The sequence below is a fragment of the Eulemur rufifrons genome, chromosome 18 (assembly GCF_041146395.1).
Source record: "Eulemur rufifrons isolate Redbay chromosome 18, OSU_ERuf_1, whole genome shotgun sequence".
NCBI classification, from domain to species: domain Eukaryota; kingdom Metazoa; phylum Chordata; class Mammalia; order Primates; family Lemuridae; genus Eulemur; species Eulemur rufifrons.
Window position 1 is genome coordinate 32,718,720 of NC_091000.1, and position 24,407 is coordinate 32,743,126.

Here is a 24,407-nt window from a genome sequence, read left to right on the forward strand (position 1 = left end):
CTTCTACATCCAAAATCAAAATGTTTCTTTAAAGTGTATTTGGAATTTAACATGACTATGAAAGGGTTCTAAAATCCTTCAACCTGCTAAATACAATATAATGAAAATGCCAGCTAAATATGTTTACATTAAAAGAGGTACATTATCTTAACATTAGACTAAGCAAGACAAAGGTCTAATGTCTACAAGCAGCAAATGAGGTCCAGATCCCGAAACTGAAGTTCTGGCTGTCATATACAGCCAGGTGGGGACAGACTCACTTGGGGTGATTTTAGGTTTTTCTACACTGAACTAGGAAAACAATAATTCAATGATAAGGGTCAATCTAAAACTATCCCACTCTGTTTTGCCTATTTCTGTGAGGTTTACAGAAATAGAGATTTTTTGAATACTGTAATATCACACTAAATGTAAGCTTCTAAAAGGCAGACACCAGATTGTCAGGGCTCAGAACACAATACCCTAAGGTATGGTGCTTGGCATGCTGAGTATTTTTAAGCTAAAGGAAACAGGAGGGCCTCAAAAGCTAGAAACTCTCTGACCTTTATCCACCTGTCCTTTGTCCTTTCTCTTGCATCTGAGAGGATCATAGAAACTAGAATTACTCTCCCCCAAGGAAAGTTATAGAAACTAGAAAGGCCACCCTCTGACTTCTTCCCTTCTCTCCTGAAAGAGGAGATGGGAAAGACCCTCATGTGTCAGATGTTCCACCCCATACCCAGGGTTAGGGGAGAGGCATGTCTTATAGAGACACAGAAAAGAATCTGAAAAAACAGGCCTGGCTAAATTGCCTCTAGTTCATTATCATTAGATCATATACCTTTTTGTCCAATCATGTTTTTCCACAACTATCCACTTCTTTCATCAGACTTAGCATAAAAACTATTTTCCCTGGGTCTTTGGGTCTTCATTTCTGAAGCCTCCTGGGTCACATAAAACTTGGGTTATATAAATTTGTTACGCTTTTGTCTTATCTGTCTTTTGTTATAGGGGTATCAGCTATGACCCTTGCGATGGGTAAGCAAAAGATTACTTTTTCTCCCTGCAAAATCTTACTGTCGTTATTATTCTTTACGGTGGAAAACAGTACTTAAGACAAGTTAAGTGGATGCTTAACTACGGGTTGACTACTGCATTCTATTTTTAAAGCTGGATGGTGGACATAGAGGTGTTTATTATGCTTTAAACTATATATATGTGTTTTACACACCTTTTGTAGCTATAATCTATTTTGTAATTTTAAAAAGAAGGAGATTCCTGAGGTCCATTTACCAGACATTCTAATTCAACAGGCCTAAGGTGGATATAAAGAAAAGTTTATTTTTCTGATCACCCAGGTAATACCAGTGTAAGTGGTCTGTGAAATTCATTTTGGGAAACAAAAAAATAAACAAGTAAATATAAATAACATGTCTATAATCAGTACACTGCTATTAGGGTAAAGGTGCCTATTATCTTGGTTCAAATGATCAAGCTTAGCCTTAAACACAGATAACCTGGAGTTTAGCATAAATATTACTCCCAGATCTGATTGGAAACTTATTACTCCCAGATCTGATTGGAAACTCCTTCCTAACTTGCCCTGACTTTAATGATTCTTAATGCTTTTCTTGTATTTTTCTTTTTTCCTTTGGAGATCTGATGGCAGAAACCCTTAATTATATTTCTCTTCTACTTGTCTTAACACATAGGCTCCCAAAATTCTTCAAAGTTCTATAGCTTTGTAACTTTACTTGCACGTTAAAGCCTCATATTCACTTCAGATTTTAGATATTGGCTTTTAGCTGAATCCTTACAAGAAGAAATACTGAGGTAAAAGAAGAGAGTGCATCTTTTCCTAAACCCTACCTTTCTTGCTTTTTCACTAAACACCAGCATAAATGGTAGACAAATAAAGTATCTCTATAACAACAATATGAAAATCACATAATCTCTCCAAACATGGGGGAATAATTTTCTAGTATCTTAAAAAAAAAGTTCTTTTATAACAGGAATCCCTGTGGTAGGTGCTGTAAGGCAGATGTAACTTGACTTTAAATAGAATGATTCTCTTAGCAAGTCTCATAAGGTTTAAAACCTTTGCAGCATTTTGGAGGGAAAAAACCAAATTTTTTACCACAGAACTTTGTATTTCAAACAGAAACTTCAACTAAATTAATGTACATGGTTTTAAACAACGAAAAAGTGTTTATTCTGTGCCTCTCATGTCAGAATAAAATATAAAACATTCTGATGTATCTTCTTATATTTGGCAATGAAACTAGGATTCTCCAAGTCTTATTACTTTTTCTATTATTTAAAAAAAGGAACTACAAGCACATGTGCACACACACGCGTGTGCACACACACACACACACACCATCACCACCAGTTGGACCACATCAGCAGCACACCCTGTAATTTTGCAGTTTTGAAAAATTGTGTTTAAAATACTGGAATGAATAAATAACAACCACAGAAGAGAACCTAACCATGTTTCCAGTATTTAAATAAAAATAGTTTAAAATTTAAAAGCCACAAAATAAGGCTGTCAGTCAGCTATATCCCTAAACAGTCTCATTTAAATACCTAAAGTATATACTGGCATTCCAGTCTATATACATTGTTATGCACATACATTGAGTTCCTTCTGCTGCTAAAAATCATTATGAATTCTAGTGGGCTCACTGGAACAAAAATAACCTAAGTTACAAAAAACAGAAATCATTGTTTAACTTTAACAAAAAGTAATAAAGTTACTTCTTGCCAAAGTACAGGCTGTGAGTTTAAAGGCATGCAATAACTCTTTCATTCCATGATAAAATGGAATTATTTAGTAACCAATAATTTTACTAAAAATCATTTAAAATGAAAGGTATATAAGTAACAAAGAAAGTCCTCCCAAGTTACATAATAACTTTGTAAACTAAAAATAAAAGAATCATTTCAAATGACACTATTATATCTGTATACATTCGCAAATCTTTAAAAACAAATACACAGTACACAACCACACATTTTCTTTAATACATGACAGCATATACTAAACATGTATATATTATATAAAGTATATGTAAATATACAAGAGCACAAATGAAATGTAAAAAAAGTTAATAACACAAAATCCTGAAGGAACATATACTGTATGACTCCATTATATAAAACTCTAGAAAACACAAACTAATCTATAGTGACAAAAAGCAGGTCAGTGGTTGCCTGGGGAAGAGGAGTGCTAAGAAGGGCAGATGATGAGATGCCAAAGGGACACAAGAAGCTTTTGAGGGTGATGGTAATATAGTTGGGATCTTTGTGTCCTCTAAATCTCGTGTTGAAATTTGATCTCTAATTTTGGAGGTGGGGCCTGACAGGAGGTGTTTGAGTCATGGGAGTGGATCCCTCATGAAAGGCTTGGTGCCCTCCTCCCAGTATTGAGTGAGTTCTCATTCTATTAGTTCCCATGAGACCAGGATGTTAAAAAGAGCCTGGCACCTCCTTCCCTCTCTCTTGCCCCCTCCTTTATCTCTTGCTTGCTCTCTTGCCATGTGACATTCGTGCTCCCCCTTTGCCCTCCACCATGATTGGAAGCTTCCTGAAGTCCCCACCAGAAGCAGATGCTGGCAGCATGCATCTTGTACAGCCTCCAGAACTGTGAGCCAAATAAACCTGTCTTTATAAATTACCCAGCTTCACGTATTCTTCTATAGCAATGCAAAATCACTAAGGTAGACAGGTATGTTCACTGTCTTGATTGTGGTGATGATTTCACAAGTGTACACATATGTCAAAACATTAAACTGTTTAAATTCATACAGTTTATTATATGTCAATGATACTTCAATAAACCTGTTTAAAAAAGAATATAGCAGGTACTCAGGAAATACTTTTGGAAAGCATAAAGTGGATGAAAATGAAAATAGAGGTTAAGAACACAAAATCCTAAGCATGCACTGAAATGGGAACCCATTATGTCTTCCCTCATTCAATAGTATCCTTTTCTGAATGAGAGAATATAGGTAGAAAAGAAGAAATAAGCTATCACAAAAAGTCCCTCAGTATGAAGTTGTAGGGCCTTTGAACCAAGGAAGAACCACCTATAAACAGCTTCTGAAATGGACAACTGCTACCTCAATAAACAAATACAATTCTTTTGCCAGTCCCCTAGCAGTTGAATGATTTCTTTGATCTCATCTTAGAAACCTGCCCTAATTTCTCCTTTCTATATCATTTTTCACTTGCCGTTAAACATACTGACCCTTTTCCCACTAATTTAGTTTATTACAAATTTTTTAGCAACTAAGGACTGGCCAATAGTGGGTATCCTCAGTCTGTGAGTCTTAGATGAAAAGTCCCTTTCCTAGGACGCCTATATTCTTTGTCTTCCACTTTCCTACTGAGGTGGAAAAAAGTCACCATCTCTATTTCATTCATCTCCCTTGCTCTTCTCTTTGAAATCCTAAATTCCACTCATCATGATCAATTTTAACAACATCCTCCTAAGTGAATACACCTGCTTCTTTCATAAGCTGCTGTGGTTATGAGTTTTTTGTGACATGATTCCTTCATGTTCAAAACATAGTTTTGAACAAAATAAAAGCTCAGCATGCACTTATGTTTAAGTAAAGTTAGTCTTCATGACTCACCTCATTTCCACCAACTGCCTTGGTTAAAATCACTGCAGAAGACACAGGAGGAGGCATGCAACCTACTGTCTGTAAACTGGAAAATAAAATAAAATCCAAGTATAAATAGTTTTCAATTATAAATAGATTTCACTACATTTATTTCAAAATAGCAGAGCTGAACAAATGAAAATAGGAAAGTATTTATTGATGTACATGCCCTGTTGGATTTAGACAATTCTATGTGAGGCAACATGGCTTGGAAGATGCTGCAAATGTATGAGTTCTAAGCTCTCATTCTATGCCACAGTCTTGGGTGGTTTTATTTTTTAAGTTACTTAAGCTCTTATTACACAACTGGAAAAGCAGTTGAGTTATTCTGAGTACAGTCATTAAAAGATAACCAAAATGTTTAATCATTTGGTAAGTGTATATAAGCTTACGTTATTTTCAAGAAAAGGAAAAATCTTTTCCTTATACTTTTTATAGAACTCTTTTGGTAAAATTAAAGCTTTAAAACCACTTCCAAAGTTCAAAAATATATAATAAAACACAACCTTACATTTTCTGATTTCTTTCTATAAAACAGCAGTTCTCAAACTTTCATCTCATAAAAGACATTTTCATGCTATAATATCATTATAGAAAAAGGCATGACACAATCCTATACTTCTCGCATTCAGACTCTGTAGTAAATTCTAGTATCTATTCTCAATTTGGTTTTTATTAAATTATGTGCACACTCCCAAGATCACAGGTCTATTCTCTCAGTTTAAGACAGAAAATAAACTTCATGACAAGCAAATGAAACTATGAGTAGTAAATATAAGTGCTAAAAATAAAAAATAAAACATTACTCAGAATGCATACAGAATATACCTACCTGCTGGGGAGAGCGAGGAGCTGACCTAAGAGGAAAGTTCCCACGGGGCATAGAGGACACAGAGTATCTGATTTAGATTTTGAATGGGTATGAGTACAGATTACAGTGGACCCTTTAGCAACACAGAATTGAACTGCGAGGGCACAGTTATACATGGGCTTTCTTCCTCCTCTGCCATCCCCAAAACAGCAAGACCAATCCCTCCTCTTCCTCCTCCTCCTCAGCCTATTCAACATGAAGATGATGAGAATGAAGACCTATATAATGATCCACTTCCACTTAATGAATAGTAAATATATTTTCTCTTCCTTATGATTTTCTTAAAAACATTTTCTATTCTCTAGCTCCCTTTATTATAAGAATACAGTATGCAATACATGTAGTACATAAAATCTGTGTTAACCAACTGTTTATGTTATAGGTAAGGCTTCTGGTCAACAGTAGGCTATTAGAAGTTAAGCTTTGGCAGAATCAAAACTTATATGTGAATTTTCAACTGCACAGGGGCCAGCAGCCCTAACCCCCGAGTTGTTGAAGGGTAAATTGTATTTTTATTCATTTTTGTGAGAATGTATTATCTAAACTTTATGCAAGGAATTTACATGAACTCTGAAATAAGAAAAAAATAAAAATGGCTTAATGCATTTTGATTGAAACATAAGAAAATATGCTTTATGAAATTTCCATCTCAATTCAGTTCAATATGATATGATCTTCTTTTAAGGTCTATTTTCCCAAGTGATGCTAAAGTAGTCTGTGCTATCATGAATTCATAATCTCTGAGCCTTCTTTGTGGTCCACTATTATCAACGCTAATACTTACTAAGTTTTACCATTTGTAGTAGATACTATTCTAGATCTTTTACATGCACTATCTCATTTAGTCCTCAAAATTATTTAAGATAAATACCATTATTATTCTTATTTTACTGAAAACTGAAGTGAAGAGAGGAGTTAAGTAACTTTCCCAAGCTCACAAAGCCAGCTACCGAGGGTTAAACTTTTATTCTGGCATCCAGGGTCAAAGACTTACCTAGATCTCCCTCTGCAGCCTCTGTGCCTTCTAGTCCCCCTACCACCAACACGGGGGACAGGTATTCTCAGTACTTTTGATATTTCTAGCTTCTCCAATCTTTCTCTCACTTCTGACCACTTCCCTTCTATGTACAAAAAAGAGAATTCTTCCTATCTTTAAAAACATCCCTAAACTATATATTGAATACATATGCCTTCCATGGGTAGGATCCTATACCAGGGTATAAAAAAAAAAAAAAAAAAACCAGCATAAGACATCATTCCTGCCTTCAAGGAGGCACAAGATTCAATGCACGAATATAGATAACTAACAACAAAATTATTACTATTGTCTCCTGAGGATACAATCCTGCTTTTTTTCATTGTGACTCACTGTTGACCTTTTTTGAAGAGTGCTCTACCCGCATGACCCCACAGATCATTCTCCCTTTACTACTCTAAAATGGGCCTTGTGCCCCCTCTACTAGTAAAAACTGTAACCTTAAAAGTAACTGAGACAGTACAGGGACAGGACTCCGTCCTTACTTCTGACCAAGGGAGGCAACATTGGACAGCATGACCCAGCCTAATTAACTTTAAAAGTAGAAAAAAAAAAAGAAAAGAAAATTACCTCCTACCCACTGGAATTCAGCCCATACCCATAAAAGGACAGGGCCAAGCCATCCGTCTCTTGAGTAATGTTTTCCAAGACCGCTGAAGCAAGATGCTGACACTAGCTGATAAGGAACCTGGCTGCAAAGAAACCAGACCTGTATGGGTCTAACCACCTCATGCCAACAAGGACCCCCACGCTGACCTTATCCTGACTTTTCCCTCATTATAATCTCATTTTAATGCTAAAAATCACGCCTGGGGGAGAGATTTAACATGCTAATGAGACACAGAACACATGAAGAAGCAGGTAACAGGACTACGCAGGCACAAGACTACTCAACCTCCACGTGCTTACACGGCACCCTTTTCCCGCCTAAGCCTCTTTAAAACTCTCCCCTCCAGGAGCCAGACTGGGGATTTTTCCTTTGTGCTGTCTTCCTTGTGTTGGAACATGAGCCTCGATAAAGCCTTGCCTGTGATTCCCATTTGGCCTCTTACTATTAATAATTTCTATTACACAGCGAGCCCGAGGGCCTGCACCGGTAACATAAACAGTGATCTCCAAATCACCAAATCTAAAACCCTTTTCCCATATTCATTTTGTATACATTCTTGCTTCTCAGAGCACTCTATTTTCTTGGTTTCCTTCATACTTCCTCGTTCCAATTTATCTTCTATCTTTTCAACCAGCCCATTCTGGGTTGTTTTTTTTTTTTTTTTGCTGGCTCTCCTGCTTTCTTTCAAATCTTATTTTCAATATATGTAGGAATACTTTCAAATTTACATTTTTAGCCCTGACTACCATTCCCAAATTTGTAACTGCCTATGACTGCCACCTCAAACTAAGCATGTCTAATATTGCATATATTTTTTTCCAGCTTTATTGAGGTATGATTGACACATAAATATTGTATATATTTATGGTATACCACAATGATGTTTTGATATATGTATACATTGTGAAATGACTACCACAGTCAAGCTAATGAATATACCCATCACCTCACAGGTGTTTTGCTTTGTTTTCTTTTTGTGGTGAGAACATATAAGATCTGCTCTCTTTGCAATTTTCAAGTATACAATACACTACTATTAGATGTAGTCACCATGCTGTACAATAGATCTCCAGAATGAAATTATATAATTTCTAAAAAATCAGTTTTCCCTCTGACTTTACCTATTTCTGTCAATGGATCAGTTTTTTTCCTAATGATCCAGTTTGAAACTTTGAAGTTACATGTGACTCCACTTGCTCTTCAAAAATCAACACAACAGCACAACCAATTATCCATTCTTCCCTGTAACTGTTGCCACCATCCCTGTTTAGATGCTTTTCACCCAAGTCTGGACACCTACAAATGCCTACAAATGTTCGCTCTACCTCCACTCTGTCCCCCGAACATAGCAAGGCAAGGAACGAGCATGTGCTCAGAATATCTTTATTTCAATGGCTTAAACATGATTCTGAGCCAGGAGCACGCATCTCCCTCAAGTTAACATACTAAGTGGGTACTTTCAAATCGGGGAGGAGGAGGGAGAAAAAACAGCCAGGAAGAGCTTTCTCTCAGTGAGTTTGGGCAAGTGTATACTCCTTTAGGTTTAAAATCTTAAGATGAGAATTGTATGCTTGTTTTATGTAGCATACTGAGATTCCAAGTATTACTCCTCTAATGATAAACCCAGGATAATGCTATCAGATTAGTCTTCCTTAACGACCATTTTTTAACATGTTGTTCTCTTGTTTAGTAATTTTAGGAGGTCTCTCTCCATCACCTATATCTTCAAATGCAAACTGCTCAACCCAGTGGTTCAGGTCTTCTGAAAGTTGGTTCTAAGGAAATGTTTTATCTCTAACTCCCACTAATGCCTCATTTTTGCACTCTCCACTGTAGGGGTACCCAGCCTTTGCTGAACTGCTTATTCTTTAACTGATTACACCACTCAGCTGACAAATCATATGCTTCTCCATCTTGGTTAATTACTATCTTCCATATATATCCTGCATACCCAACTAGGTTGAAGTTCCCGGGAGACACAAAAATGAGTAGCTATCTTCCTAATCCTTGAGTGCCCTACACATGGCAGATACACAGTAACTATTGGTTCTTGATAAGCATAATACATAGTTGAAGTAAAATGATGTTATATTTATGTGGCATTTTTATGCTTTTTGGTGAAATTTGATGTTTATTCTCTCAAACTCAATCTGGCCAAAACAGCACCCTTTCCCCCCTCTTCCTATTTCTCCCCTATTAAATAATGATGCCACCAATTACCCAGTCGTTCATATCTAAACCCAAAAGTCACCCTTGGTTCCTCTCTGTCCTTCTCATTCTACATCCCCCACCCATGGGTTCTGGAAGCTCTAACTCTGAGATCTATCTGGCACACGTTCATTTCTCTCCCTTGCCCTGCTACCTGACCGTGCTAGTCCCACATTGATTTCCTAGCTTCCTCTCTATTCTCTACCACCTACTCTCCACACAGCAGCCAGGGGAATTATCTGCAAATATAAATCAGACCACATCACTCCCTCCTTTCAATTCCTCCCACAGTTTTCCTGTAGCACTCAGAATAAAATCTGAATGGCCTATCTCTGCATACCAGGCTCCTGCCTACCTGTCCACCTCCAAGTCATATTATTCTTCCTCTATATCACCAGGCCTGGCCATTGTGGTTGCTTTGCTGACCTGGCAAAACACCAGGCTTGATTCTGCCTTAGAGCCTTTGTACATTCTGTTTCCTTTGCCTAGAACATTCTGTCTCCAGAACTCTGCAATCTAAATTAATCACCAGCCTGCCCACCCAAACACTTTCAACCATATCACACCGTACTTCTTTGTTCACATCACTTTTCTCTATCTTGCTCATCTATTTACTTGTCTATCGATAATCACACGCCCTGAGTCTCCCCAACATGCAGAACTAACTGGCATTTCACTATTTTTCTCCAATTCCTATAATAATTCTTGGCACATAGTAGGATATAAATAAATGACTTGAATAAACGAATAAGTGAACTCAATTGATATCCCCAACATCATTAGTAAGTAGGCAGTAAAAACATGATTATCCATTTTATAGATGGAGAAACTGAGGTTCAAAACTATTAAATAATTTTGCTCAAAGTTACATAGTATGTGAGGGATGGGGTCAGAATTCACTCTTCAGGCTCTAAGTTCAGTGTTTTAACTATTATACTATAATGCTAAAATGTGGTTAGTTTTAAACCACTTCAAATAATTTTTTTAAATTGTTAAATCCTTTTAATATACATGACAACATTTTAATGAAAAAACTCTAATAAAAATCTACTGTTAATTCAACTATTATATCAAACTTAGAACAAGTGAAAAAGTAAATATTTTTTCTTTCTTATACATTTTAAAAATACATATTATACTCAGCCATCACATGTTTACATTTGGTAAGATTTAAAATGCAAAGGCAAAGCATCTAATAACAGCCTATATTATACACATGCATACAGATCTTACATCCTCTAGTCCTTTTTATATTTCTCCCAAAACAACTCTTTTAAATTTCCAGAAAAGTATCCATCCCAGAACTTTAAGATGAAACATGAAGGTGTATTTTAAGATTCTGTTAATTGTTTGAAGAACCTCCTTGACGAAACACTATTATTTTAAAGGAAAATAATAATGTTAGAAGTGTTTTTATTTCTTTATCAGGTAGTATGCCAAAGCATACTTTTGTATATAGTTGCCATAGAAGCAATAATATCACTAGAGACACCCCATTAAAAGTAGACACTTCAAAAGATTTAAACATACCCTTTTAAAAGCCATTCATTGATGGGTGTGATTGATAAAAGCTGAAGAAAAAGCCATATTGCTGTCGGGAAGAACGCAAGTGTAAAGATCTGAATAAACAGATGCAGTTTTATATGCACCAAAGCACTGGTCAGCTCCTAGAAAAATGAAGGACACAAAATAAACAAAGGTAAGAAAGCTATTTTGGAAAAGAGATCGCTGCTAAAATAAACATCACATGAGTTAGCTTTTAATTTTGAGGTTCTTTTTCATAGCTGAACTTTTTATATATGCATATGAGACAGAATGTCATGATGATTATATTTTCACATAAAATTTTTGATGAAATATTCTAATTTCTTTCAAATACATAATATGCCCTAACAATTCAGATTTATAAGATTATGGACCATGACTAACCTTTACAATGGTATAGATTTGAGGATTGTTGACACTATAAGCACACATGTATGTTTACCTACATAAAAAAAAAATCTTTTAAAAAAATTTTAACAGTACCTATCACATTTTAATTAAATAATCACTATTCATTATATCAAACCTATAAGGCCTCAGTGTCACAAGATATTACTGAATTTACAAATAATAATTTTTAAAATGTTTTCTTCCATGATAGTCTCTACTTCAAAATGGCTTCTTCACCTACAATCTATTCACTAGATTCTTTGTTAACATTAGCTGAATACCAGCTATATGCCATGATCTGAGCTTGTCGTTTTACATGTGTTATCTCATCTAATCCCCATAATGACCCCATTAAGTAGATAATATTGTCCCCATTTTACTGATGAGGAAATTGGTATCTCATCTAATTCTCATAATAAACCCATTAGGTAGATAATATTGTCCCCATTTTACTGATGAGGAAATTGAAGTTAAGAGCTACTATACTGTGCGCATCAGAATTAAACTCATTTCCAGCATGCTAGCAAACCCATGCCTGCTTCTTCCCACTGTATGACACTGCTGCCCCAAGAGGGGAAAAAATGTACATTAAACATGACAAACCAGGCACATGTTATGAATCTTACAGCTAAAAAAGGATAATTAGTTAACCTCCGGGGTTCAACTATATATAAATTTTAAAACATTTGTATTTGAATCTGTGTTATGTGGTTATTCAGTTGAAATAAAACAAATTCAGAGAGCAGTAGAAAAAAGTATAGTCCTTTAAAAAAGGCAAGTAATCATTAAAACATATTCAAAGATGCCAGAGATTCTCTGATTATAAACATTGGACTGTAACGGCCCCCCTAGTTCAAGTAAGAGGTTCAAGAGATCCTCAGCCTCAAAGACATTAGCCAAAGTTTTTCAGTTTAATAGACAGCAGGTTAACCCAGATTCATTTGCTAATGGCAACGTTCTGAGATCTGCCTCACTGGGTCCCACTATCTCTGTGTGGAGACATACCAGTTATTTTTTTTTTTTGGTCACAAGATATCCCTAATGATACCTAAAGAATTTCTGGCAATCTGGGTCTAATTTAAGACTCCTGGGAGACACTGGGTCGACCAGAAGCCACATTAGGCCCTTGGATTAGACCTAAGAAAAAAACAAGCCATCCTTACAATGAATCAGAATTCTTAAAGTTCCACCCCAGATAAAACTTGAGCAACAGAAATTCAGAGCATTTTTGACAGTCTTGAAACCAAATCTCATTTATATATACTCAAAGGTTTTGATAAATACCAAATAAATATTAGTATTTTTTAGTTTAAAAAAAAATCATAATAAAATGATTAGCCAGAATGCTGTAACTAAGCCATTTGCATATAATTCTGATAGGAATAGAAAACAGCATAATTTTTTTGAAAAACAATTTGGGAATGTATGACAAGGACTATAATATAATTCACATTCTTGGACCCCCAAATTTTATGTCTAGGCATTTATCCCAAGGATATAAAAGGTGGTTACAAACATTTAGACACAGAATTGATCATCACAGTCACAGCATTATCTATTAAAGCAAAATCTGGAAACAACTTAAATGTCCAAATAAGGGAGAATTAGATAAGTATAACCAGAATGTTATGAGCTATGAAAAACTATGTTGATGAGGCTGTGGGAGTACAGGATCTCTGCTCTACTTTATCCATAGGAGTGTAATTGGCATAACCTACGGAGAGCAATCTGGAAACTCATTCCTTCATTCAAAAAATACTTACTGAGCACCTGGCACCATTCTAGGTACTTGGAATATCTATCACAACTTAAACTACATATATCATTTGACCTAACAATTCCACTTCCAGGAATTTATCCCTCACATATGTTCCCAAATGTGGGAAATGCCATACTTTTAGGTTATCCTTTGCAACATGTTTGTAATAGCAAAACCTTGTAAATTACCTGAATGTCCATCAATAAAGGACAAGTAAAACACATCACAACACATCTATACAATAGAATACTATTTGGTGTACAAAAAGAAACAGGGTTCTTTATGTGTTGATATGAAACAATCTACAAGATGTTTTTTCAATAAAATAAGGCAAGGGTCCAAACATTATAAAATACTACACTTTGTAGAGGGATGGGATACACATCTGTATGTTTTGCATACAGTATCTCTGGAAAGGTACACAGAAACTGCTAACATGGGTTATCTCCAGAGAAGAGAACGAGATATCTGGTGGAGGGGTAAAAGGAAGACTTATCATACATATACTTTTGTACCTTTTGATTCTGAACTATGTAAATAAATCATATGTTCATAAAAGTAAACAATTTATTTTTATTATAAAATATAAGTAAAGAAAAAATTGAATATTAAATTACATGAAAAATTATTATCCAATGTTACATGGAAAAATAGCGTAAGATTATATATGTTATGTGTGTATGTCTGCAAGTAGTGTTTACAAATACATACATATACAATTTTATTTTTAAAAATAAATATTTTGTTTTTAAAATATTCTATATATAAAATATGTTTTAAAAAAGGACTAAAAACACATGAATGTTAATAAGTTGTTTTTATTCTTTCTAATCTTTCTATAATGAGTAAATACCATTTTTATAATCAGACAAAATTATAAAAACTAAGATGTAGATAGAAAATGCTAGCTGACTTAATAAATGATAATTAGAAATTGACATTGCATCAGAATGTGGTACAGTAAGAACCCAGCAAAATGAGTCACAACAACCTACCATGTTGGGCCATGAGGGGCTCCTTAACAAAGGGGAAGTGTTTCTAATAAAGATTTCTCAAGATTGTCACAAAAAACCCAGGGTCATCTATTTTCCACATCTTCTTCATACAACCATAAAGATGAAATAAATTAACAATAGAAAAGAAGCAAGTAAACCCTATAAAATCCAAAATAGTATTATTCTATATATACCTGTGTAGAATTTAGGGCCACATATTCAAATAAATGCCATCATGAATAATTGAAAAGTTGCCTCTGCATAACATTTTGTTTATTCACATGTAATACAGGTCAAATTCCATTAAAATAAACTTAAGGAGACACTCCACATAATGTACTGATTATACCAGAGTCTCACTGACAGCATCAAGAATTGCTTAAAGCCAGGGCTCTGACTGGGACGTAGAAATATTTTCATTACATACCAATTTCCCTTCTAACCCTTATTTGACCTTTATCTGATTCACTTTCTGAGAGTCAGTCTCATAGCTCTGGGCTTGAAACAAGCAGCATATGCCTAAAGTTAAGAATGTGCTATATTTACTTTTCAGCTAATGAGATTAAAAAACAATAAACTGTTTAGAAAAATAAAGAAAAATCTGTATATTCTGCCCTACTCAGGACCCTTTTTCAGGCCTTGAGTCTCCTGCTCATCTTTGTTTCCAACCCCAGGCCAAGTACAGTGCCTTGTAGCCATGGCACTTAATTGGTATTTGTTTAAGTGAATTGACCCTGCCACAGTCTGTTAAGTGACAAATACTCTGAAACTGTAGGTTTGAAGTTAGCTAAATATAAAATAAATTTTAAATGTGACCATATTTCACTTCAATATAACATAATTTCAACAGGTATTTCAAAAATGAGTTATCAAATGTCATAAAACTGAAGACGTGGCATTGCATTAGCACAGTGTCCTTTATAATTTCTATAAATTAGTAAAACAAATTTTAGAATACACATCATTAAATCAATGTATCGTAATACCATAAGAAATGTTCCATATAAATCAAACTTGAATGGGATCAACACAAATGCTTCCAAATAAACTCAATTCAATAACTTACTGTCTTCTGTGTGCAAAAATGCACTATCCTAGGACCCGTAAGATATATAAATCATAGTCCCAGCTGAAATTAATTTAGGATTATTAACTAGAAAACAAATAACAAGACTGCTACTTCCTAATTAGTAAGTTAGGTTACCCAGGAAACTAGCAGGGCTTAGAGATGATTTAATAGTACACAATGATGCAATCTAGAACATCTTAAGTTAAATGGCTTTTGAAAATGACTTAATGTATTAGTTTGAAAAGGGCCTTTGATGGAGGAAATGGCTTTAATGGTTACTTAGATACCATGATAAACCATGAGATCAAGGCACTTCATCATTACATCCAAATTAGCTGAATGACTCTGAATGTTTCTTAGGTGCTTACAAAAGAAGTTGGTCCTTAGAGAAATGCTGATAGCTGTGACATTCTTCCTTCTTTAATTCCTGCATCCCACAAAGTTGGCCGCTTTACAGAATAGCATTAAGTAAGAAGCTAAGGAGTGAGAGAAAGCAAGTCTCTTGCCAGCTTTCCCATGTCATAAGTAACAGCTGTAGCCATTAAGCAGCCACCAGGGGACGTAGTTAGAGCAATGTCCCAAGTAGAGGACTTGAGTAAGGCAGCTGCTCCACAAAGAGCATTAGCCAAGGCCAGCAGGAAGACCTACAGGTAACTATCTTTCTGTATTACTCTGTCCCACATTTAAGAACCAATATTAGAACTCAGGGGTTGACAGTAAAAGCCTGTGCCCTGTAAGCACTAATCATGGTCCTTTCATATCAATATTGTTTACAAAAACTGGAATTTGACATATTTAGGAAATCCTATCCTATGCCAGTTTTTTCCAGAAGAGCAGGTAATTAGCAAGAATATTTAGAATTCTTGAGATACAATTTATTGTAGACACTACATACTAATCCTACATGCATCAAAAAATACCCACAAAAACATTTATACCAACCTGATAGCTACAGAAGACATAAATTTAGTAAAATAATATTTTTCCATGTTGCTACGAGGGTGAGCTAAGAAAGAGTCAACTAAATTTGGTCTTCGTTCAAATCACACTTAAAAGAAAATGAAAGTAAAATAAATAAAGGCAAGAAATAACACTGAACCAGAATTTTAACTTTTAAAGCCATTTCCAAAAAAAAAAAATCCTTCTTATAGTAAGAGTTTCCTGTCTACATAAGAATGAGCATGTTAGAATAACTTTACGTAATTTCTTCAAAAGTAAATGGGTATTTTTCCTCTTTTTTTCTTCCATTGTAAGTCAAAAGAGAATCATAAGTCCTACTTATTCCTCCCCCCCCTGTAAAAATGTCTGGATTTCTTTACTTCAAAGAGAATCCCATGTTTAGTGAAACCTGCATCAGTAAATAGCATTATTCATATTGTCTGTATAAAATTGTTATTTGCATGAAAAATACCAATATTCTATTAGTTAATATTATTAATTATTAATATTTAATAGATATATTAAGGAAGAATATGTTTTTTAAAAATAAAAATTAGTTAAAAGTTATAACAAAATAAGCAATACTGAACAGCATGAGTCCTGGGAAAAAAGGATGATCCGCAGAAGTTACAGAAACCAAAACTAAACATCAACAGCTCAACTGTGCCCAAGCATAGCAGGCACCACTGTAGTTACCACCATAAGTTGAAGAAGACATGAAGATGCTTCATGTTCCATTGCCGTATTAAAAACATACTCATTATAACCACATCCTTAGGGTCCATACTGCTCAACTATAAAGTTTTCATAATATGCATATGTAGAAACGAAACACAAGTACTTTGCACACAAGGACACACGTTCTTTAAGATAACTTGAAGTCCAAGTTATCTTCTGTTATAGTGAAGCCTTCAAATTATAGCTATAAATGGCTTTACAAAAGGACCCTGAAATTTCAAGTAAGTATCAATTAAATTTTTCTCCCTGCTTTTCATGTGCCCCATAGGTGATAGTACCTCCGTTTTTAATGATAGTCCACTGTTAAAGAATATTGTTGCAACAGCAATGTAGGATACAGTTATTTCTGGCTTCAGTGGTCCTAAAAAGAGAAAAATGAGTTTCTGTTAGAAAAAAAATTCCAGTAGATACGTTGGTATAAAAGAAGAATCTATGGCAAGACAACAAATGGTCCTTTATGTTTTAGGGTTGCCCCTAGTGTTCTACTCTCCTGACAGAGGTAAGCTTTCGTGTGATGCAGCCTAACTCGAGAGAGGACTTTCCAAAGGGCAAGGATCATAGCTGTCTGGTTTAGCACAGTATCCTCAGACCAGAAGAAGCAGCACACAGGAGAGCATGCAGGTAACATCCTTCAACACAGGTCCTAATTGTATCTATCATGGTATCAGTGCTTATATAACAATCAAAATACCCCTGAACCCAAAGAAGAGACTCATCCCTGACATTCTATTCAGCCCTCTTATACTAGATTGAGTAGTGTCTTCCTCCAAAATTAATGTCCACCCAGAACCTGTGAATGTTACCTTATTTGGAAATAGGGTCTTTACAGATGTAATCAAGTTAAGATAACATCTTCTAGAATTAGGATGGTTGCTAACTCAATGATCCCGGTACTTTTACAAGAAGGAGGGAATTTGGACACAGACACACACACAGGGAAGATGACCACATGAAGACAGGCAGAGACTGGAGTTACACTGCCACAAGCCATGGAATGCCAAGGGTACCTGGCAACCACCACAAGCTAGAAGAGGCAAGGGAGAAGTCTTCCCCAGAGCCTTTGCAAGACATCTTGACTTCAGACTTCTTCCAGAACTGTGAGAGAATAAATTTCTGTCGCATTAAGCCACTTGGTTTGTGGTAATTTAATGCAGCAGCCCTAAGAAACTAATACATCCTCTAAGCAAAACAACAAGACCACAATCACAACTCCCACACAACCCAAAACCCTCCACTTACCCAGTAAATGGACAGAAGACCAAGCTCAAGAAAAATCACCATTTATTCATTCAACAAGTATTTATTGAGGACCTACTATGTCTTAGGCATTTGAGGTACAACAGTGACTAAAAGAAACAAAGATGTCCTCAAACACTGTAATAAATTCTTTAATATGCATGGCATTTACGCAAATCATTTTGCTGAGGTCTGAAAAAAGGGAGCAAAAGGGAGAAGGCAAGTGCAAAAGGCATTACATTTGGGAGCAGTGAAGGTATTCAAAAGCTGTTATAAAGAGATACATTATACTCATGAGTGAATCTGTCTCAGCAGCTCACACTTAGAAGTATTTCTTCAACAGCTGACAAGAGTGATTCAGGAGCAGATTTTAAAGTCAAGGCATCTAGCTCCTTTGGGAAGAAGATATTTCCCAGGAATTTTAAAAGACCTGTTTTTTAAAACTCATATCATTTTGTATTTTCCTCCAATCCCTTGCTTTTTATGAGACCTTATTCTTGTTCATTGTAGTTCCACCCACAAGGGTGCAATATGAGGGGTTAGAGTTAGCAATATGGTAGCAAATGAGAGCTCAGGGACATATCCAAAGATGCTTCTCCACAGCAAACATATGGCACGTACTTGGATTGCATGTTTCTTTGAGGTAGCTAATGCATCTACCTTATTTGGCCAACTTGCCTTTTTAAGAAGCTAACTCCACCCACACTCCACACACACATACATAAATATGCATAACTATTAACTAATTGGCATTAATTCAATGGAAGAATTCATGACTTTTAATGTATTAAATTCTTGAGAGAATACCATCTTCTGTATTAGATGCACATCAAAATAACTCTAATCCATGAAAGGAGATGGGTAAGGATATTCCAGGGCTACCTACAATGCACCTTTTAGGAGGAAAGAGTAATTAATTTTGATTTAGAGAAACCCAAGTCCCCTCTGAGACATAATCAACTGAAAGGCTAACAGATCACCCCAAGTTGGAAATGTAGATAAGAAGTCACCTAGGGCTAAAATAAAAACCTGGTAAATATTTGCACAGCAGTGAGCATTGAAACTATTATAAGATATAAAAATGATGTGTCCCCTCCCCAAGCTAATAACTATATCCACCAAGTCACTAAAATAACCAGATTCAGATTTTAAGGTGGCTATAAAACTCAAACTGGAAATATGTTTTTACTTTTCCATTAAACATAAAAGAAAAAAAGGTTTATCAACAAAATGGAATGGGCTAGCACAATCAAAAGAAAAATTGGCCATAAAAAATGAAACAATTTTTGCGCTCCAAAACCCATGCTTTTTAATGGGAGGAAAAAACGAAAACGTTTTTGGAATACTTAAGAATGCAAGGAACTATTACCATTTCACAAAAGCCACTCATCACCAAAGCAAATTTCACTTCCAAACCTAATCTAAGGTATTCTAAGATATTCATGCTAATATACTTAAGGTTACAGCATGTTTCTGGTTATGTTTTTTTAATGGAAAAACAAAGCAGTTTTCTTTTTAGGATTAATGTTTTATTAACAACAATAATTTAAGTTAAGATGCAGGTGGAAATGAAAAACTTACTCTCTACTTCCAAAGAAGTAAACCTTTCTCTTCCCAAGAAAGAATAGCACGGTATTCAGTTCTCTTAAACTCTAAAGTGTACAATAGCTCAGGGCTTCCGTAGGTCACATTGGAACAGACTATCATATTTACATCTACTATAGCTTTTTAATTTCAACCTTCTTTTATATATTTTAACAATGAAATTTAATTTATTAAAAAGAACAGTGAACTAAGAATTAAATTATCTAAGCTGTTATACTTTTGCCCATTTGGACAGTCATTCAACATCTCTAATTTAGAGTTCCCTTATCTATAAACTTCCGGCCATATTAACTCACCAATTGGCTGTAACGATTTTTTTAAAAGGGAGGTCAGACCACATGTATGTGTGATACTTTAAACATACAAGTCTTATACTTAAAAATAGTGTAGTCATTAAGGTATTAATCCAGGTAAAGGTGAAGGGAGCATCTTAACAACAAACTGAAAACTACCAAAACTTTTCCTATTTAAAAGAATGTTTAAAAAATTGTTCAATTGAAAATTGTCCAGTCAATGTGAATGCATTACAAATCACATTACCAGTGTACAAAGCCCATAAATGGAACCTTTTGACTAAAAGTTACAAGCCAAACAGGCGCTTTAGACTACTCCTAAGAGCAGGATATGACAGTAATACTTTCAACAGCCTCTCCTTGTTCCTAGATTTTTGTTGTTTTAAGGTGGAGTGTGAACAAATGTGAACCTGAAAGAGCCAATCCTTCAAGATGGATCCTAAGGGCTAACTGGGCCTAAATTTAAAACAGAGCCAAGCGGCCATTTGCTGACTAAGGACCACACACATACCATGAGTTCCCTAAAAACTCACACCTTTTTATCTTTGGGACTTTCAGAGCTGTTCACCCACCTCAACTAATCAGGACTTAGCTATATTGATCAATCAGAACTAAGCAAGTTTCAATCCTGTATTTTCATAAACAGATCTGATTGGGTACCTTGGGTGAGAACTTTTGCTATAAAACCTGGCCCTTCTCCTTGTTTTATAGAACACCTTCTTTGATACCAAAGGGTGTGTCTCCCTGGTTTGTAAATTGTTCACTGGAATAAAGTCTCTCGTCTCCAAATTCCTTGTCAGAGAACTCTTGTTCACAAGTGAAAGTGTGATTTGGTACTATTTGGAGGTTTGTTTTTATTAAGAGGTTTTACAGGTGGGACGGTCAACTCAAAGTGCAACAAAGTATCAGTAACTTAGCCTCATAGCCTATAAAGGAAATACAAACAATTGCTCATTTAACTTTAGGTTTCAGAAAATCTAACTTTTACACATAGACAACTATCAAAGAAATCGTATGAGTACATTGTGTCTAATACTAGCTGATTTTGCTCTGCTCCTTTGGGCTAAAAATCAGGGTGTGGAAAATATCTTTATTACATAGAGCCCTTTCTGATAATGGTTATTCATTTGTAATAATTTTTTTTTGCCAGAACCATTAATATAGATTTTGCAACTGGCAGGAAATAAGGGGGAGTCCTGGTCTCCAGTGGTTCCTCTTCCATAAGCTAGCTAACTTAACCTAACTCACCTGGCCTCGGGCTTCACTCAGGATTGTCAGCTGTAAAAGACGCATATTAGCTTCAAATACTTTCAAAGTCCCTTCCAGCTCATAACATTCTACTCTTTTATAATTAAAGAAAGGAATGAATTATCCTATATTAATGACATAAGGACTAGTGAAATAGGAAACAATATTTCTAAGATACAATAATGTACCAAAACTTCAATAAGCAGAGTCCAAGGGAACAAGTAAGATTGCAGAATCTATCTCATACATGCCTCAGCAGGAAAGCCCTAGAGAAATGATTCAGCATTCAACAATCTTTCTTCCCACAGAGCATATACTCAACACATTGTGTAGTAAGTTGTATACAGAAGAACAAAATTTTAAAACAAAAAAGCTTTAATCTCCACAATCTTTGTTTAAGTAATTCCTTTTAAAATGTTCCCAAAAGCTACTTCTAAATAGAGGAACAGGGTGGCAGTCAAGAGAAGGAACCATTACCATTCTCCTGAGAGATCATTCACTTCCATCATGTTTTAACAAAAAGGTACAAATAACTTCTAGTATCCTCATGAGCACTTTCTACCGTAAAAAGACTGTGTGTTCACCTCTGTCCTTATTTGCCCCACTGTATGACATGTATTAAACCTGTCAATAAGCTTGAAAACTGACAAACAAGGTCAAAAGACGAATGAATTGAAGAAATTCAATTAATGTTTTTGAAAAGTAGGACAACAATGTCCAAAGGTGTGGGGGGAGAATAAAAAGCTACTATTTCTTAGTGTTCCTACCAGTGCCCATCACTCCAATACAAAGCTCCTGCTATTCAGAAATTTTAGTATGTTTTTAGCCCATCTACGTTTCCTTGCCAAAATACACACCACGCAGTCTAACACAGGCTGTATCTGTTAGACTGCCAGTGTAGCAACTGAATCCCGGCAGCACACGGAAGTAGTGTCCTGTAATGAAAAAGTGCAACGTGTCAGTCGGCTTGGGAGTTTGTCAGTCGGCTTGGGAGTTTCTGGAGTGCCAGCAACTGCAGCAAATCATCACTCTCCAACATGTGGGCCACAAAATCTGAGTTGGGGGCGGGGGTGCCGTTGTTTCTTTTTTTCCGCCACGTTTTTTTAATGTAGGGGTGAGGAGGAGTCGGAAGTAGACTAGATAATGAAGTCCACTCCAAGATAGATAAGGAACTCCTGGCAAGCTAGAGTCCCTTGGGATAGGATGCTACTTTGAAGGCAAGAGGAATAAGTTTCATTCTCTGTAACCTCACTCCTTGACACTGACAAGAGTCATTGTTCGCGGAAAAGGCTACCTGCGCTTAAATCCCTTTGCCCCTTTCCTCATTACAAGTTCCCTCTGGGGTTGGCAAATTAGAAAATCAGCAAAAGGGCCAAAGGCTGGTCAGTGCCCCTGAGATCGGCAAGCGCTTGGCAATTACGGTTGCCCCTCCTTTCCAAGATTCACATGCTAGTTCTGAAGTGGGAACCGCGGTGGAGCCGGAGAGGTGCAACACTTACCCCCGTTCACCCCTATGGACGGCTCCAGCTTAGCTCCGGCGATCGCCAGCACTATTCCGACCATGAACCATTCTTTCCTCATTCTCTCCAGCAGCCTCATGTTTGTTAGGGTGGGTGGGTTTTGTTTATTTGTTTGGCTTTTTTTCTTTTCAAACTGCGATCGCGCAATCCCCGGGGCGTCTCCACACTTTCCTCAGTCCCTCCAGACATGCAGCGGAGCAAGTCAAATTGCCACTAGTAAACTACAGACCTGGGGGTTGCTCCGGCGGCTTTGAGAAGGGCTGGGAGTAGTAGTATCCAGTGACAGGAAAGTCTCACTGAGCGCCGCCATCACTACCACGCGACTCCTAATAGACGCGCACCAACGCCCCCAGCACCTCTGGCCGCGGGCTCGCAAGGGCAGATACTCTGAAACAGAGACTTAGACCAGGCTGGCAAGCGCAGGCGATCGGGGAAGGGAAGCCGCTGGCTGGGGCTGGTAGAGCCACCGCCGCCGAGACTTGCAGAACCTTCTGAATGACAAGTGCGGGAAAGAGTCATAAGACGACCCAGCCACTGGGCTTCATCCAGGCTCCTGCCCCACCGAACCTTTATAGCACAGCCGCCAGAGCCTCTGGAGTATATCACCAAGGAGAGCCTCTCTTTTGCTCTTCCCTGAGCCCGCGGGAAGGGCTGGCGAGCGCCTGGGGCAGGGATTTCTCTGTTGGAGCTGCAGCGGCGCGGCGCAGGTTTTTATTGAGGCGCGCTTCTTCGGGCCATTACGGCGTTTCCCCGACGACGCCGTTGACGTGTGCGCAGGGGGAAGGGGAGGCCGCTCTCAGTCTCCGGGTTCCCAGCCCCAGCGGCCGGAGTTAGACGCGCTCGGCCGTCGGCGCGGGAAAGCGGCTGCCTCTTCGGGGTAGCTTTAGCCCGGGAATGGGTTGCAAAATCGGTCCCGGGCAGACGCCCAAGTTTGCAGGACCGCCGCTTTCCAGCGTCCTCTGACCCCTAGGAGGGCGGGCCGGACCTCGCCAGGTCGGTGACCTGAGATGAGCGCTCTGCCCAGATCCCCTCCGCTCCCGGGTCAACACTTGCCGCTGGGAGTTGGGGGAACTGCTAGCGTGGGGGCAGGTCTTCCTTTGGGGGCAGTGAGTGAGTGCTCAAGTCCCCTTCCCACCAACGGAGCTACCCGTGGTCGGAGTGAGGTCTGTGCTGGCGAGTCCCGAGAGCGCGCGGGCGCCCAGTCTCGCTTGACCCCCAGAGCTGACCCACCCAATTCGACAGGAAAGCTCTGCGAAGGGCGTCAGGGGTTCCAAAGCAAAAGTGGTGAGGGACCGAGTCTGACATGTAGGGGAGTCCTGCCTTTCCTTGCCCCACGTGCTAAATTTTATCCGTCCTCCAGTTTCCCCCTTGAAATGTTTTGTGTCGACCAGTGACATTGATAAGTTTCATAAATGGACTTCTTACCGGTAGACCCTGAAGTAGCATCAACTTCTCCTTATTATGCACAAAATAAGGAAAGAAATAAAATAGTATGTGACATTCTGAAGTAGCCTCGTATCTGCCATTTAAATGGTTAAATGTGGAACTTAAGGTTTGGAAGGGATTATTTAGCGATACCAGACTTTAATTCTGAATTTATTCAAAGCTTGAAGAGACTTGTCATGTAATTTCCTCTGTGTAATTTAACTTTATCTTGATGACGTGACTTGCTATCCAAAAACCAAGGCACTTTAAG

General features: G+C 37.1%; 1 protein-coding gene across 4 annotated transcripts in view; it reads right to left on the minus strand.

Moving 5' to 3' along the window:
* Positions 1 to 23,096, minus strand: part of SLC10A7 (solute carrier family 10 member 7) — a 208,712-nt gene extending 185,616 nt beyond the window's left edge. For 2 of the 4 annotated variants that reach the window (XM_069492941.1, XM_069492940.1), the window contains exons 1-4: positions 22,691 to 23,096; positions 17,088 to 17,170; positions 10,905 to 11,041; positions 4,620 to 4,695 (exon numbers count right to left, since the gene is read on the minus strand). In XM_069492941.1, the coding sequence (XP_069349042.1) occupies positions 4,620 to 4,695; positions 10,905 to 11,041; positions 17,088 to 17,170; positions 22,691 to 22,790 (396 nt within the window). In that variant the 5' untranslated portion in view covers positions 22,791 to 23,096. Of the gene's footprint in view, positions 1 to 4,619; positions 4,696 to 10,904; positions 11,042 to 14,314; positions 15,609 to 17,087; positions 17,171 to 22,690 lie in introns of those variants that run through there. The other 2 variants (XM_069492942.1, XM_069492943.1) reach the window with 2 other exon arrangements.
* Between the last annotated feature and the right edge of the window lie 1,311 nt (positions 23,097 to 24,407).